Source organism: Lytechinus variegatus, chromosome 19 (assembly GCF_018143015.1).
Source record: "Lytechinus variegatus isolate NC3 chromosome 19, Lvar_3.0, whole genome shotgun sequence".
Taxonomy (NCBI): Eukaryota; Metazoa; Echinodermata; class Echinoidea; order Temnopleuroida; family Toxopneustidae; genus Lytechinus; species Lytechinus variegatus.
Window position 1 is genome coordinate 4154081 of NC_054758.1, and position 13723 is coordinate 4167803.

A 13723-nucleotide genomic window follows, 5' to 3' on the forward strand; every position below is an offset into this window, starting at 1 on the left:
GGCCATAGTTTTAGCATTTTTGTGTACAAAATATTGTATTCTAGGTGATCTTCAGGCCCTCTGATCAATTCCAACTGGCATCCCTACACGTAGTCCAATTAGACTAAATGGTATATAGACTAAATATGGACCAACTGTTCTATTGTTATATTTAGTATTTGTATGATTATCTTTATTGGTATGTATTTATGTAATTGTACCTGGTGATGATTGAATAAATAAATTGAATTGAATTTGAAATTTTTAGACGAATGGTGAATTGACAAAATGGCAGTTAGACCATGTGGCTAGTAGACGAACTGATGGTAGACCAAATGAAATTAGACAAGTTGGTAATTGGATGAGTTGGTATTAGACCATTTGGAAATAAACCCCCTGGTCTGCGGTCATGGGACACTTTTTTGACCTAATATATGGACTACGTGTAGGTAAAGTCTCCAATCAGACATACATTATGCAGTATTGTTCTATTCTTGTTCAGATGGCCCGACTGTCTTTGAAATGGTCCTTGTGTCCAGTGGAACAGACTTTATCCAGGTTGCCTGGGGGTGTGTCTCCAGATTATAACACAACTTATTCCATCAACCCCGATGACGGAGCGGAGCTCGATCTCGACAGGGAGGAAAATGGTCTCCTCACGTATCGTGGTCTGCAGCCGGCCAGCGAGTATACGATCTTTGTAACATACAACGACAGCATGAATACGCAGGTTAACGTGTCAACTTTCACTGGTGAGTGTCAAGCCCCCTATTCCATTATGCCGACTTTTCTATGATTTGATCGGGGGGAAAATGAGGCATTTTACTAGGAGTCAGTGAAAGATAATTTGCTGTAATGAAAATTATCCAAGGGAACGGAGGAGAAATGACTTATATACATTTATGATAACTTTTGTGCTAATGGGGCACTGAATACAAGCTACATGGATGTAAATTTAAAGCTAATCATCACGAATCCTAAAATTGGCAACACAGTTCAGCAGGAAAATCTCTGTTGAAAAATTCAGATTGGCAACTTTTACTAATAAATGATACATGTAACTTATAAACCACCAAATCCACTCTGTGTAGTGCTCAAGGCGCATAAAAGAAATCAAGAAGTAAAAAGAAAGGTTTTAAGAACATTTTTGAAAGACTCAATGGAGATACAATATTTCATTTTGGACAGGAAGTCTGTTCCATTGTATGACGCATGCATTAGTTAAGGATCTTTCTCCTCAAGTTTTTGACACTTTTGGAACCACAAGCAAACAAGATATTGAAGAACGCAGAGACCAAGTGGATCTATAATAATAATAATAATTGATAAATCAAAGATTGTTTTGGGGAGCTGATTCATGAATGCAATGAAAGGCGAGCAACGAAATCTTGAAAGTTGTCCAATCCTTGATAAGGAGCCAGTGCAGTGAATTCAGAATTTGTTTGATAAATACGAGCTGCAGTATTTTGAAGCTTTTGGAGCTGTGATAACTGTTTCTAGGGTGAATTGAACGAAATTGCATTAAAATACAAAAATCAAGACATGTACTATTTTCTCTGTGGCAGACTTTTAGAAGTGTTTGAAAATTAAAGAACCGATATTACATTACTGATCAGATTTTGATTAAAATTTTTTGTAATTTGATTAATGTTTATGTCTTTATCTATCCTTTTTTTGCAGGGTATGAAAATGATGGGAAAATTAAAGATTGTTGTCAATTTTAGGACCAAAAACAGATTTTTTTTCAAAGAAAGTATTTACTCTACAAAAGCAAAGATTTTGCAAAAACTCTGTACCTGTTTGGGTTACAAGGGACCTCTTTCGGTGGTAAAGCGAAAAACAATCAATGGTGGTTAGCTTTCACATATTATTCAAGTTATTCAAGAAGAATATTTTTCAAATATTGGTCTGCACAGAAATGCAGTGTGGATGCTCAAGTTATTATAGAAAATATGGCATTAGTGTGGAGGCGCCAGGTCTTGTAGTCACAACGCTCGTCTTTCAATCAGAGGGAAGAGGGTTTGAGTCCCAGACATGGCATGTTTTCCTTCAGCAAGATATTAACCCACATTGTGCTGCACTCAACCCAGGTGAGGTGAATGGGTACCCGGCAGGATTAATTCCTTGAATGCACGGAGCGCTGAAAGGCATCTCGAGCTAAAGCCAGGATAGTAATAATAATAAATGCGCCTCGGAATAGATCATTTCTGGATAGATGGTGCTTTATAATTGCCTATTATTGTTTAAAAGTGATGATGAGAGAGAGAGATATCATAGTGCAGTTTTGGCAAAAATCTTATCAAAACCCAGCAGAGTTCTCCATTTTTAACCCTTATTAAACTGGGGGGTAAATTTTACCCCCTTCGATTAATTTCATCACTACGCCGTCGCACAACGCTTTTTGATTTTGATCGCGCCGCTCGCAAACTTTTTACTTTCAAGTCTTGCGCATCTTTTGAGACCAAAATTGAGACGCCCGGGGACGTGGTTCTGCAATTACACAACATTTTGTATAGTTCATTTCAGACCCGAAATTGCTCAAAAACGTGATTCCGTGTACAAAGTCAATGCAAATTGTGCTTTTCAACCAAAAATCATAGATGTACGATTATTTTTACTTTTGTTGGTTTAAATGGATTTATTTTATGCTATTTATGATCGCAGAAGGGTCCCCGATAAAGTTCAGTGGAAAAAAAACAAAAACAAATTTAAGGTTTAAAAAACGAAGAAATACATAAGAATTTTAAAAACAATAAAATACATAAGAAATTAATTATTTTTTTGTAGATATTTGTTAGAAATGCAAAAATTGATACTCCAACCAAAAATTAGTATCCTGCTAGTTATATGAGTTGAGTTAAAGGCAAAAACATACACAAAAAAACAAAATTTAGGGCAAATTTTGTACGCTTATTTGCATAATTAATAATATAAAAAATCAAATTTTCAAAAACTTTATCATACAGTCTCGGAGCTTACTTCTGGCTCTACGTGCGTGCAAATTTTTGCGGCGATCACGCGATCAGCGGCCAAAATCTGAATTATATATGGTTACAATGTATGCTGTCGCCAGAGGCATTACATTTTTAGAAACTCCATCCATCTCGTTTACGATCTCGAAATCACTAAAGACCCGTTTTTATTAATCAGCTTCAAATTTGATCCAGGTGGTCTAAGAAACTGCTTAATTCAGTTGGTGAAACATGCTTGTACTCGTATTTGAGGAATTGGCAGCCGTTAGATGGTAAAACGGTCTAATTCGAAAATTTGACTTTTTGAGCAAAATTAACTCTTCTGGTAATGAGAGGGCGCTCTTTCTAATGGTGCTATCGAGAAAATCCAGTCATGTCTTGATTTAGAAATAATTTCCACTATCTTTGTACGTTTTTGTATTTTTTCTTCAGATTTGATGGTAAAACGGTCTATCTTTGAGTTTGCCCATTGTCAGAAATATCTTTTGGAGGTAAAACAAGCTATCCTTAACATAAATCTTTTAACCGTCTTATTTAAGATTTTTGAATCATCGCTGTCAGATGGTAAAATGGTTTATCTTTGAGTTAGACCAGTTTACCTCCACGTCACAGCGGCCGTCAGATGGTGAAACAGTCTATCTCGAAGATAGACCATTTTACCATCTTATGATGTGTAGTATGAGTGTATATGTGTGCTGTGGTTAAACAGTCTATCTCCACAAAAATGTCATTTATTTCATAAATAAAACCCCATATAAGCTAAAAATTCTTCAGTTATTAGTGTTTATCATGCTTCTTCTTTTCCCTTTGCTAAAAATGCATTATTTCCATCTCTTAAAAGAGCTCAAACCTCATTCTTCAGAACAGCGATATTCGAGATAGACCGTTTTACCATCTGACGGCCGTTGGGAGTCGCCTCTAAAAGAGTAGACAATCACAGAAGCAGATTGGCAAAAGTTTAAACAAAGTTATCAAAATTTTGAAATATATACACCAGCTCTTATAGTATCCAGTTAATGCAAGATGCTGTATTTGTGTCACTCTAATCCTCAATTTTTTTACCTTTCTAATAATTGCCCCGTCCGATGCAGAACCGTTACAACCAGCAGACTTCAAGGTGATCTCTGCATCATATCAGGAGATAGTCTTGTCCTGGAGCCCTGGTGGTGGCCAGACTTCAATGTATGAGATTACTTTAACCACAGACGCTTGTGGAGGATATACCATCAGTAACGAAATTACAAATCCAAATGCAACCTTGGGCGATTTAAGGATCGCCACAAGCTTCGTGATCACTGTCGTGGCTGTAGTTGATGGAACAAAGAGTGCCCCTGGCTCTATCACTGTGGCGACAGGTGAGAATATATTACAGTGTAGGGTAGTGTCGTGTTCAATGTTGATTTGCAAATTGAAACATGAATCATGATTGTAAACTCAATTCCAGAACACCGAACACGATCAGCGGAGTACCGTCCAGTGTCAAAAATATAAAGCCGTTTATACATGTATGTTGATCATCTTTAAATTTACCGCTTTCGTAAGCGCAGCTTTAGCTTTAGGTTAAGTTTTTGAAATGACAGCATAATTAAAAAAATTTATGTGGACCTAGTTCATGAAACTTGGCCAAAAGATTAACCAAGTATAACTGAAGATCCTGCCTGAGTTTCATGTCACATGACCAAGGTCAAAGGTCATTCAGGGTCAATGAACTTAGACCATGTTGGGGGAATCAACATCAAAATCTTTTTTTTTTTTTTTACTTCAAGTATTATTATTATTTAAATAAGCCGGTAGTATTTTCCAAATTTTATCCTTTTTGATTTCTCAACTTTGCCCATCGTCTCTGAGAGGACATTTCCCTTGGATACCAGTTACTTCTACTTCTTAGCAATAAACATTTTTTTTTTTTTTTTTTTTTTTTTTAAATTATGTGTTTTATTGGTATTCAAAATCACATATAATCACAATATTTACAGGTAATTGGAATGATTTAAAACAGTTTAAAAGCAGTAAAATCACAAAACAAAGAAAAAGAAATAAAAAAATCTTAACCTATGGTTAAGTTTTTTAAATGTCATCATAACTTAGAAAATATATGGACCTAGTTCATCAAACTTAGACATAAGGTTAATCAAGAATCACTGAACATCTTGCATGAGTTTCACGTCACATGACGTCAATAAACTTTGGCCAAATTGGGGGTATCTGTTGAATTACCCTCAGCGCCATGAGCATCTCTGGATGGTGTGTGTGCTCAATAAAATATCACTATTATTATTATCATAACTTTGAAAGTTTATGGAACTGATTCATGAAACTTGGACATGATAGTAATCAAGTATCGCTGAATATCCTGTGTGCATTTCAGGTAACATGACCAAGGTCAAAGGTCAATTAACTTTGGCCATAATGGGGGTATCTGTTGAATTACCATCATAACTTTATAAAGAGTCTGTAAACAAAAAAAATTGCATTTTAGAGGCCTTATTTAGTTAAGTAGAGAAAGTTTTTGATTTTATGCATAAATTAGTATAATTGATAAGAAATTATATTTTTTAAGAATTTGATCATACTATTTTGTAGATTATCCCATAGGATTAATGCACATTCATTGACAAGTTCGGGTCTGGTAATAGCATTTTTTTTTTGCCTAATAGTCGTTATTATTAATATTTTTGTTATTATTATTTTTGTTATTATTGTTATCATTATGATAATGATAATAATAATCATAACAATAATAGTAATGTTATAATAAAGTTATTATTTTCATAACTATTGATGGTAGAAGAATGGGAATTTTCCGTTTACTTTAATATTTCTACTCTTGTCATGTTTATTTGTTGTCCACAGATGACACTGATGTAGTGAATAATACTGTGTCTGTCTGATGTTCATGTCCACACGTATATCTTTTTCAGAGTACGAAAATGAAGAGAATATTACAGATTGTTGCCAATTTAGGAAGTAAAAGATTTTTTCCCAGAGAAAGTCTTTAATCACCATTCAGACACAAGCAAAAGCAGATTTAGCGTGATTTATATAAAGTGTGTACCAGTTCGGGTTAAAAGGGAACCTATATTCTGTGGGAAAGTGAAAAACAATCATTGGTGGTTTATAGTAGATTTGGCAATCTCCATTCACTTTCTCTTCTTGTCATGTTTAATTCTTATCCTCAGATGATACTGATGTAGTGGAAAATGCCGTGTCTGTGTTGTCTGCTTCTACTCTAAACGACAGAGATGTTCAACTTACAGTAGCCATCTTGTCTGATAGCCCCTTTACGGCTACAGTGGATTCCACTCCCTTCAGTGGGTCGTGTAGTCAGTCGAGTATTGAGGAAGTGACAGTGAATACAGGAACAAATATCACACTTAATATTACTATAAGTGACGGAACTTTCCCCTCGAACTACAGAACAGGTACAGAGCCTCCTCATTTTTGTTCATAAGTATCTTTCAAATTGGTTAATTTTTTTAGATGAAGCATCTTGTCTGTTAGCGCCTTCATTGATGAACTGGGTGGCAGTTATCAAACTTTTTATTGAAAATGAAAGTGGCAAAAAAAATACTACCATGCACTACTACAGGACAGGTACAGAGCCTCCTTATTTTGTTCACAAAGTATCTTTCAAGTTTGTTGAAATTTTTTGAGATAGAGGATCTCAAAGCTAAGGAAAATTTGAATGGGCGTTGTGGCGTGCGCCTGTAATCCAAGCTGTGGGGAAGTTACAAATTGATGCAGAGGTTCGAGGTTCGAGCCCTGGTCACGTCTTTCGGATGGTGACGTTAAAGGTCGGTCCCAGACGTAAATAATCATATCTGATTGATACACGTCTGACTAAACTCAAATACACACACACAATGACTTGCGCAGAGGTTTTTTCATTTCATTGATATTTCATCTTAATGTGCAAAAAAAAATAGATGTACAATGTGTACAGTTAAAGAAGGCATTGATACATATTGGTGTGGACCCCAGGGAGAAAAATTGTCTTGCTTTACAGGTAAAGTGTTTCCCACCTAAACGTTTGAGTATCAAAATAGAGAAAAATCAACTTTGGTCATGTATGAATGTTGGAGTGACAATGATCTGATTAGATTTGGGGGTCATGGGGTTAAAATTCACAGAGGTCAAATACATTGAAATATATTATTCTTGTAGTAACTTAAAGGGATGGTCCATCCTGGAGATGTTTATATCTCAATAAATCTAGTAAAATTCATAAAGCAAAATGCTGAAAATTTTATCAAAATTGGATAACAAAGTTATTGAAGTTTGAAGATTTGCATTATTCCAGTGAAACAGTTCTAGGCATGTCTTTATGAATATTCATTAGGTGGGCTGATGATGTCATATCCCTGCTTGTTCTTTTGTGATTTTTTTTTTATATAAAATGAGGTTTATTCATTTTCTTTTTACCAAGAACTGAAACAATTGGATGACAACTGGTTAAGTGCATTAGTTATTTACATGTACTTATTTCATTATAATGTAGACACATAATTTGCACATGCATGAAAAATAGAAACATTTATGATTTCATGTAATACATGTAACATAAGAAAAAGGAAAGTGGGGATGTGACATCATAAGCCCACTTAATGAATATTCATGATGATTTGCCTTCAACTGTTTTCACAAAATATTGTTAAACTTAAAATTCAATAAATTTGTTATTTGTTGTCCGATTTTGATGAAATTTTTAGCATTTTGCTCTGTGAAATTTATCCTATTTATTTAGATTAAATATTTTCAGCCCGGACCATCCCTTTAAGAATCATTTGAGGGATTGTCTGTCTTGGTCCATGTGCATGGATGCATATTTGAGAGACAGTGATCTGATAAGACCAGGGGTTCATGAGGTCAATGGTCACAGAGGCCAAATACATTGAAGTATATTATTCTTGTAGTGACTTACAAATCATTTGAGGGATTGTCTGTCTTGGTCCATGTGCATGGATGCATATTTGACAGCCAGTGATCGATTAGATTTGGGAGATCACCGAGGTTAAAGGTCAAAAAGTTCATATTTTGAATAGCTTAGAAGTTACAATGTTAATGTTTGATATTGACCTGGTAGTGGCAGAGGCATACTGCATGGAATTGAAAATCACTACATTGTAGTCATCATTTTTCCTGTTTGTCTTTTAGTCTGTCAGTCCTCTAGTCTATTAAAAAAATGTTGAAATTTCTGTTCAACTTGCTCCCATTTATTTAATTATCCATCAATTATGTCCATACTTGGTACATGTACATATGATCCTTGGGTAATACTACATTTGAGCCTATGGGAATGATTGGGCCAAGGTCAACTAGGGTAAAAAGTCAAGTGATATGAGGTCATGTTCACTCTTTTTGAAGTGTTCTCCATTTCTTCATTTCTGTATCAATTATGTCCACACTTGGTACAAATGATCCTTGGGTAATACCACATGTCTGTTGTTCAGGATAAAAGGGTCAAAGGTAACGTTTTGGTTCAAACTGCTCCCACTTCTTTATTTCTGGATCAATTTTTTTTACACTTGGTGCAAATGGTCCTTGGGTAATACCACATGTCTGTTGTTCAGGATAAAAGGGTCAAAGGTAACGTTTTGGTTCAAACTGCTCCCACTTCTTTATTTCTGGATCAATTTTTTTTACACTTGGTGCAAATGGTCCTTGGGTAATACCACATGTGTGTCCATGAGGGCAATAGGGTCATGAGTCATCAAGGGTTCAAAATGTCAACTTGCTCTCATTTCTTTATTTCTGGATCAATTTTTTTCACTTGGTGCAAATGGTCCTTGGGTAATACCACATGTGTGTCCATGAGGGACATAGGGTCATGAGTCACCGAGGGGTCAAAATGTCAACTTGCTCTCATTTATTTATTTCTGCATCAGTCATTTCTTTATTTCCAGATAGATTTTGTTTACACTTGGTACAAATGACTCTTTGGTAATTATTGTACCACATGTGTGTCCATGAGGACAATGGGGTCAGAGGTCATCTAGGGGTCAAAAGGTCACCTTGCTCTCAATTATTTATTTCTACATTAATCGTGTTCATACTTAGTACAAATGATCCTTGGGTATACCACATGTGTGTCCATGAGGACGATGGGGTCAAAGGTCATGAAGGGGTCAAAAGATCATATTGCATATTTTATTGATTGCAACATCATGTTTGTGATCTTGTTTCATGTAACATTTATTTCCTTGAATTACATTCTTACATAAACGGGCTATCAGACTTCATATTTTTCATCCTTTTTAACTTCACTTTATAGATCCTGGTATTCTTCAAAATGTTGGAGTGGAAAGCATTACATCGACATCGGCAGTGGTTGGGTTTTCAGCACCACTAAGAGGAAGCTACGACGGTGCTGTCTTGATCCTGACTTCCCTTCAAGATGAGGATTACTACCCCCCTGGACAGGAATGGAAAGTGTCTTCCCCAGATACAAACTTTACCCTAGAGGATTTAAAACCGTCTACCAGCTACAACGTGTCTGCCAAGGCCTTCCTCCTTTCCATAGATGGCTTTGAGGAACAGTTTAGCCTTGAAGAGATAGAGACCTTTAATACACGTAGGTTAAAGATAAATACCAGACGATTTCGAACAGAATCCAATTTAATGACCACCCAAGTGTTTGTATTATATGAGTAAAAATTATGTGCCAATTTGCTATGGAAAAAATATGTAATTGCTGAGAAATTAGCAAAATAAGCACAGAATTCCATAAATGTGGGTATTTTTCCAAGCAATATTAATGCACTGTCCCACATATGCCTTTTTTTGTTAGCTATCATTGGAATGAAAGGTTTTCAGCTCAGATTTCATGATTTCACAAAGATGAGTTGATTTCAATGTACCAGATCGAGATCTGGGATAATATAGTGGTGATTAACCTTGATTTTAAAAGCTTTCTCATGAAATGATTGTTCGCTGCTATTACTTTCTTTTACCTTTAACCCAAAACAAAATAAGAGGAGGGGGGGATTCAACCCCCCTACACAAAACTTGTGATTGTTATGCAAATGCTTTACTTAGTAACTCCATCCATGTAACAATTTTTTTTTTTGGGGGGGGGAGTCTTGCACACATTTTTGGTAGCAAGTTTATGAAAATTGTACAACGGGGTCACATGGTCGAATGTCGGCTCCAAAAGCAGTGTTTTCAGGGCTTTGTGTACCAATAAGTGAGTAAAATAAAATACAGTTTTTTTAAATAATCAGGTTTGAGGTTGTTAAAGTTGAATATATTTTTTTGATTTATCTGAAAATAAAGTACTGTATAACTTAAAAAATATTACAAAATCAATAATGTTGATAATAAAAATACTTTTATTGATTATTTTCATTCTTGTAGTCGCTCTCCCGGCCTCGGAAATTTCAATTCTTGAGATGGGGGATGACTCCGTAACATTAATCCACGGTGGACAGAGTGCCACCTTCAACTTCAGTGTAAGTCCAGAAATCGATTCTATCAGCCCGAGGGAGGGCAACCGGGTGGACCTAACTGGACTTCAACCGGGAGTCACCTATAGCTTTTCGGTCAACGTCATTGACGAATCAAAAGAGGCTTCCATTCTTCTACGGTTGCGTAAGTCGCTCTTACTGCCCAATGTCCCTTCTACATCAAAGCTTTTTTAAGTTAATCTTATTTTTATGATACTGCAACAAATAACATTCAAAATTAGTTTGAATTTGATTTCCTTTTTTTATTACAGGAAATAGGTTAATCATACACTATGCAAAACAAAAATGATGTTACATCTCTTGAAGTGTCAGTTCTGATTAGCCCATAGCTGTATGTTCCAAATGATATATATATATATATATATATATATATATATATATATATATATATATATATGATATATATATATCCACGTTGTTTGGCAAAGGTTCCTTGAATTTATGTCTACAATTCTGGCGATGATTAAAGTGATGTTGAAACATGAATAATAATAGTCATTGTAACAAGTTGAAATGTCAGTGAAGATGATGTTGATGATGATTCATAGTAAATTTCAGCAATTCATGGGTTTAAAAGTGTTCATTAAAACAAGGTTGATGATCCCGATTAGAACTGAGAATTCCTCTATCAAAGTAACTGCAAACAGCTTATTGATGGCATGCAAATAGTTCCACACAAGATAAATTTTGTATTCCAGTTGGATATAAACTATGCTCTGACATAAAGTCTGGGGTGAAACTCTGAGTTCTGATCTGATATGATGAAGGAACTGCCATATTATATATAAATTTCCACTTTTCTGGAAACCTCTAGTATTGTCTACAAGTGTAGAACATTTTGTCAATTTCTAGAGCAGTCTAATTCTTGAAGATTCTTCTTGGTGAAGTTAACAAGGTAAACAACATAGCTAATCCGTGGAGCGTTGTGGCCCAGTGGATTAGTCTTCGGACTTTGAAACAGAGGGTCGTGGGTTCTAATCCCAGCCATGGCGTAATTTCCTTCAGCAAGAAACTGATCCACGATGTGCTGCACCCGACCCAGGTGAGGTAAATGGGTACCGGTAGAAAGTAATTCCTTAAGAAGCTGTGTGCGCTATGAACGCCTAGCTTAGCCGGGTAATATAGGAGCGCCTTGAGCACCTAACAAAGTGGAAATGTGCGCAATATAAATATCCTATATTATTATTATTATAATTCTATCATCCTTTTCCTCTACCAATAGAAGTCTCTATTGTTTAGCAGTTCCAGAAATAAAAATTACTCAGTCCCATTAAATAGGCATGCCAAACAAAGCCTTACCGAGACATTCTGGAATATTCTCAATCATTATATGCTATGAATATCCTTAAAGAGGAAATAACTAAATAGATTAATGAAATGCTCTTACAATTATTATATTAACAGTATCTGGCCCCAAACAGGAAAAAATGATGGGGATTTCTTCATCAAGTCTTTTTTAAATACACTCTTGCTAAAAAGGATTTCATTATTTGTGGAATATGTATATGAATAAATCAATGATAAATGAATAAGTATTAAAAAAAACCATATGCAGAAAAGAGGCAAGGTGCAAGAGAGACTTTTCAAGCAGCGTTGAAATGTTTCAGTGTCCTTTCCGCTATTGGTTTGTAAGTCGCTCTTTCTTCCCTACTCATTTTCTAGTCAAAGTTTTTTGGTCACTCTTGGGTACAAGAGGGCCAATCCGGCAATGCTAAAAGCTCGCTCTTCCTTCCCTACTCCTTTTCTAGTCAAAGCTTTTTGTTTTTCTTTATGACTCTGTCTGGCCAAAAACGTGCAATAGGGACATAGGTAAGGTACATAAGGGACATTTCAAGCACTGTTTACAGGTTCCAGTCCATAACCTACCCGAACCGAATGGTCTGTGTAAATATACTCATATACATATATTCAGTAGTCACCAGGTTTATATGATGTAGGTGAATCGACTTTGATGATATAATCAGACCTGCCAACCAGTACATTTTTGGTGTATTTAGTATGTTTTTGCAACCAACATATGGCAGTACGTTTTTTTTTTAAAAGTAGGTTTTTGTAAAAAAAAAAAACTTACACAAAAATGGTTATTAGATCAATGTAATTTCAGGTAACTTTTTTTTTTCAATCATTTTGTTAAAACCAAGGTGAGATATACACATGTTTAAATGTTTTTTTTTTCATCTGCAAGAGCAGTGCGCATTATGCAGCTTGAGCGCCACAATGAGTGAGTGCGCCATGCATTTTATTATGAAATACACTTTTTTGGGGAAGAATACCCTTTTTTTTCACAGAATACAATTTTTCATTCCCAGAGGTTGGCAGGTTTGTATAATGCTGCATGTCTCACAAACTATCATAATGTTGGTACTGCATCTACATTACCTAGATGGTGCTAGGCCCGACCTTTATAAGGAATACATGCCAACGATCACTGCACATATTTATTCATTACTTCAGCTCCCGCAAGACCTCTCGTGAGTGTTGGAGCGACGACAGAGACTTCGATAACGTTGAACATCGACACAAGCAGCGGCACCGCAGACACATACGCTATCAAAATCGCATCTACCAACCCTGAATTCTGTCTCTTTGAAGACGAGCGAAGCCAGGAGTTCTTAGAGTCCGTTGACCACGTGATTGATTACCTCCCGCCTGGGCTTGAGTATACCATTGAGGTGACGGGTGTGGTCGCAGCAATTACGGATGATGGTGGAGTTGTGTTGGAGATGACAAGTGGACCTGAAGCGAATGTCAGTGGCTCTACGGGTAAGATTGTATTATCATGTGACCAGGAACCACGAAACGAAAAATAAGTCGCCCAAAATGAATTTTCAAATTTTTATTGAGCATGAAAGGTACATCCAAAGCTTTAACCCTAAAAGGCCCGGGGGGTGGGCGGACTTTGCACAACTTATGAGACAAAATTTGTGATGCCTGGGTACGTGGTTACAAAATTACGCAACATTATGTAAGTGCATGTCAGACCCAAAACTGCCCAAAAACGTGAATTAATGTACAAATCCAATGCAAATTGTATATTTAGCCAAAATGCATAAATGTAGCATTATTTTTAATTTTACTGATTAAACTTAATGAATTTTGTCTTTTTTTTATGATCAGAATTAAGTCTGCAACGATTTCTACTGAAAAAACTGGTGTAAAGTCGATGCGATTGAAAGAAGGAGAGCAAAGGAAACATATTGGCGAAAGTCTTGGTGGAAATATCTCAGATCTTTAATGTTATGGATTTTAAAGTTATGTACTTGTTTGTGACTTGAGTGTAAATAAATACAAAAAAAAAATATGATGATT

At 35.7% G+C, this 13723-nt stretch overlaps 1 protein-coding gene across 1 annotated transcript in view; it reads left to right on the forward strand.

Moving 5' to 3' along the window:
• The window catches only part of LOC121406223, an 80800-nt gene that overhangs the window by 925 nt on the left and 66152 nt on the right, over positions 1 to 13723 (forward strand). Inside the window, exons 2-7 of the mRNA XM_041597246.1 lie at positions 482 to 731; positions 4043 to 4306; positions 6131 to 6373; positions 9223 to 9522; positions 10305 to 10538; positions 12869 to 13177. Of these exons, the coding sequence (XP_041453180.1) occupies positions 482 to 731; positions 4043 to 4306; positions 6131 to 6373; positions 9223 to 9522; positions 10305 to 10538; positions 12869 to 13177 (1600 nt within the window). The remainder of the gene's footprint in view (positions 1 to 481; positions 732 to 4042; positions 4307 to 6130; positions 6374 to 9222; positions 9523 to 10304; positions 10539 to 12868; positions 13178 to 13723) is intronic.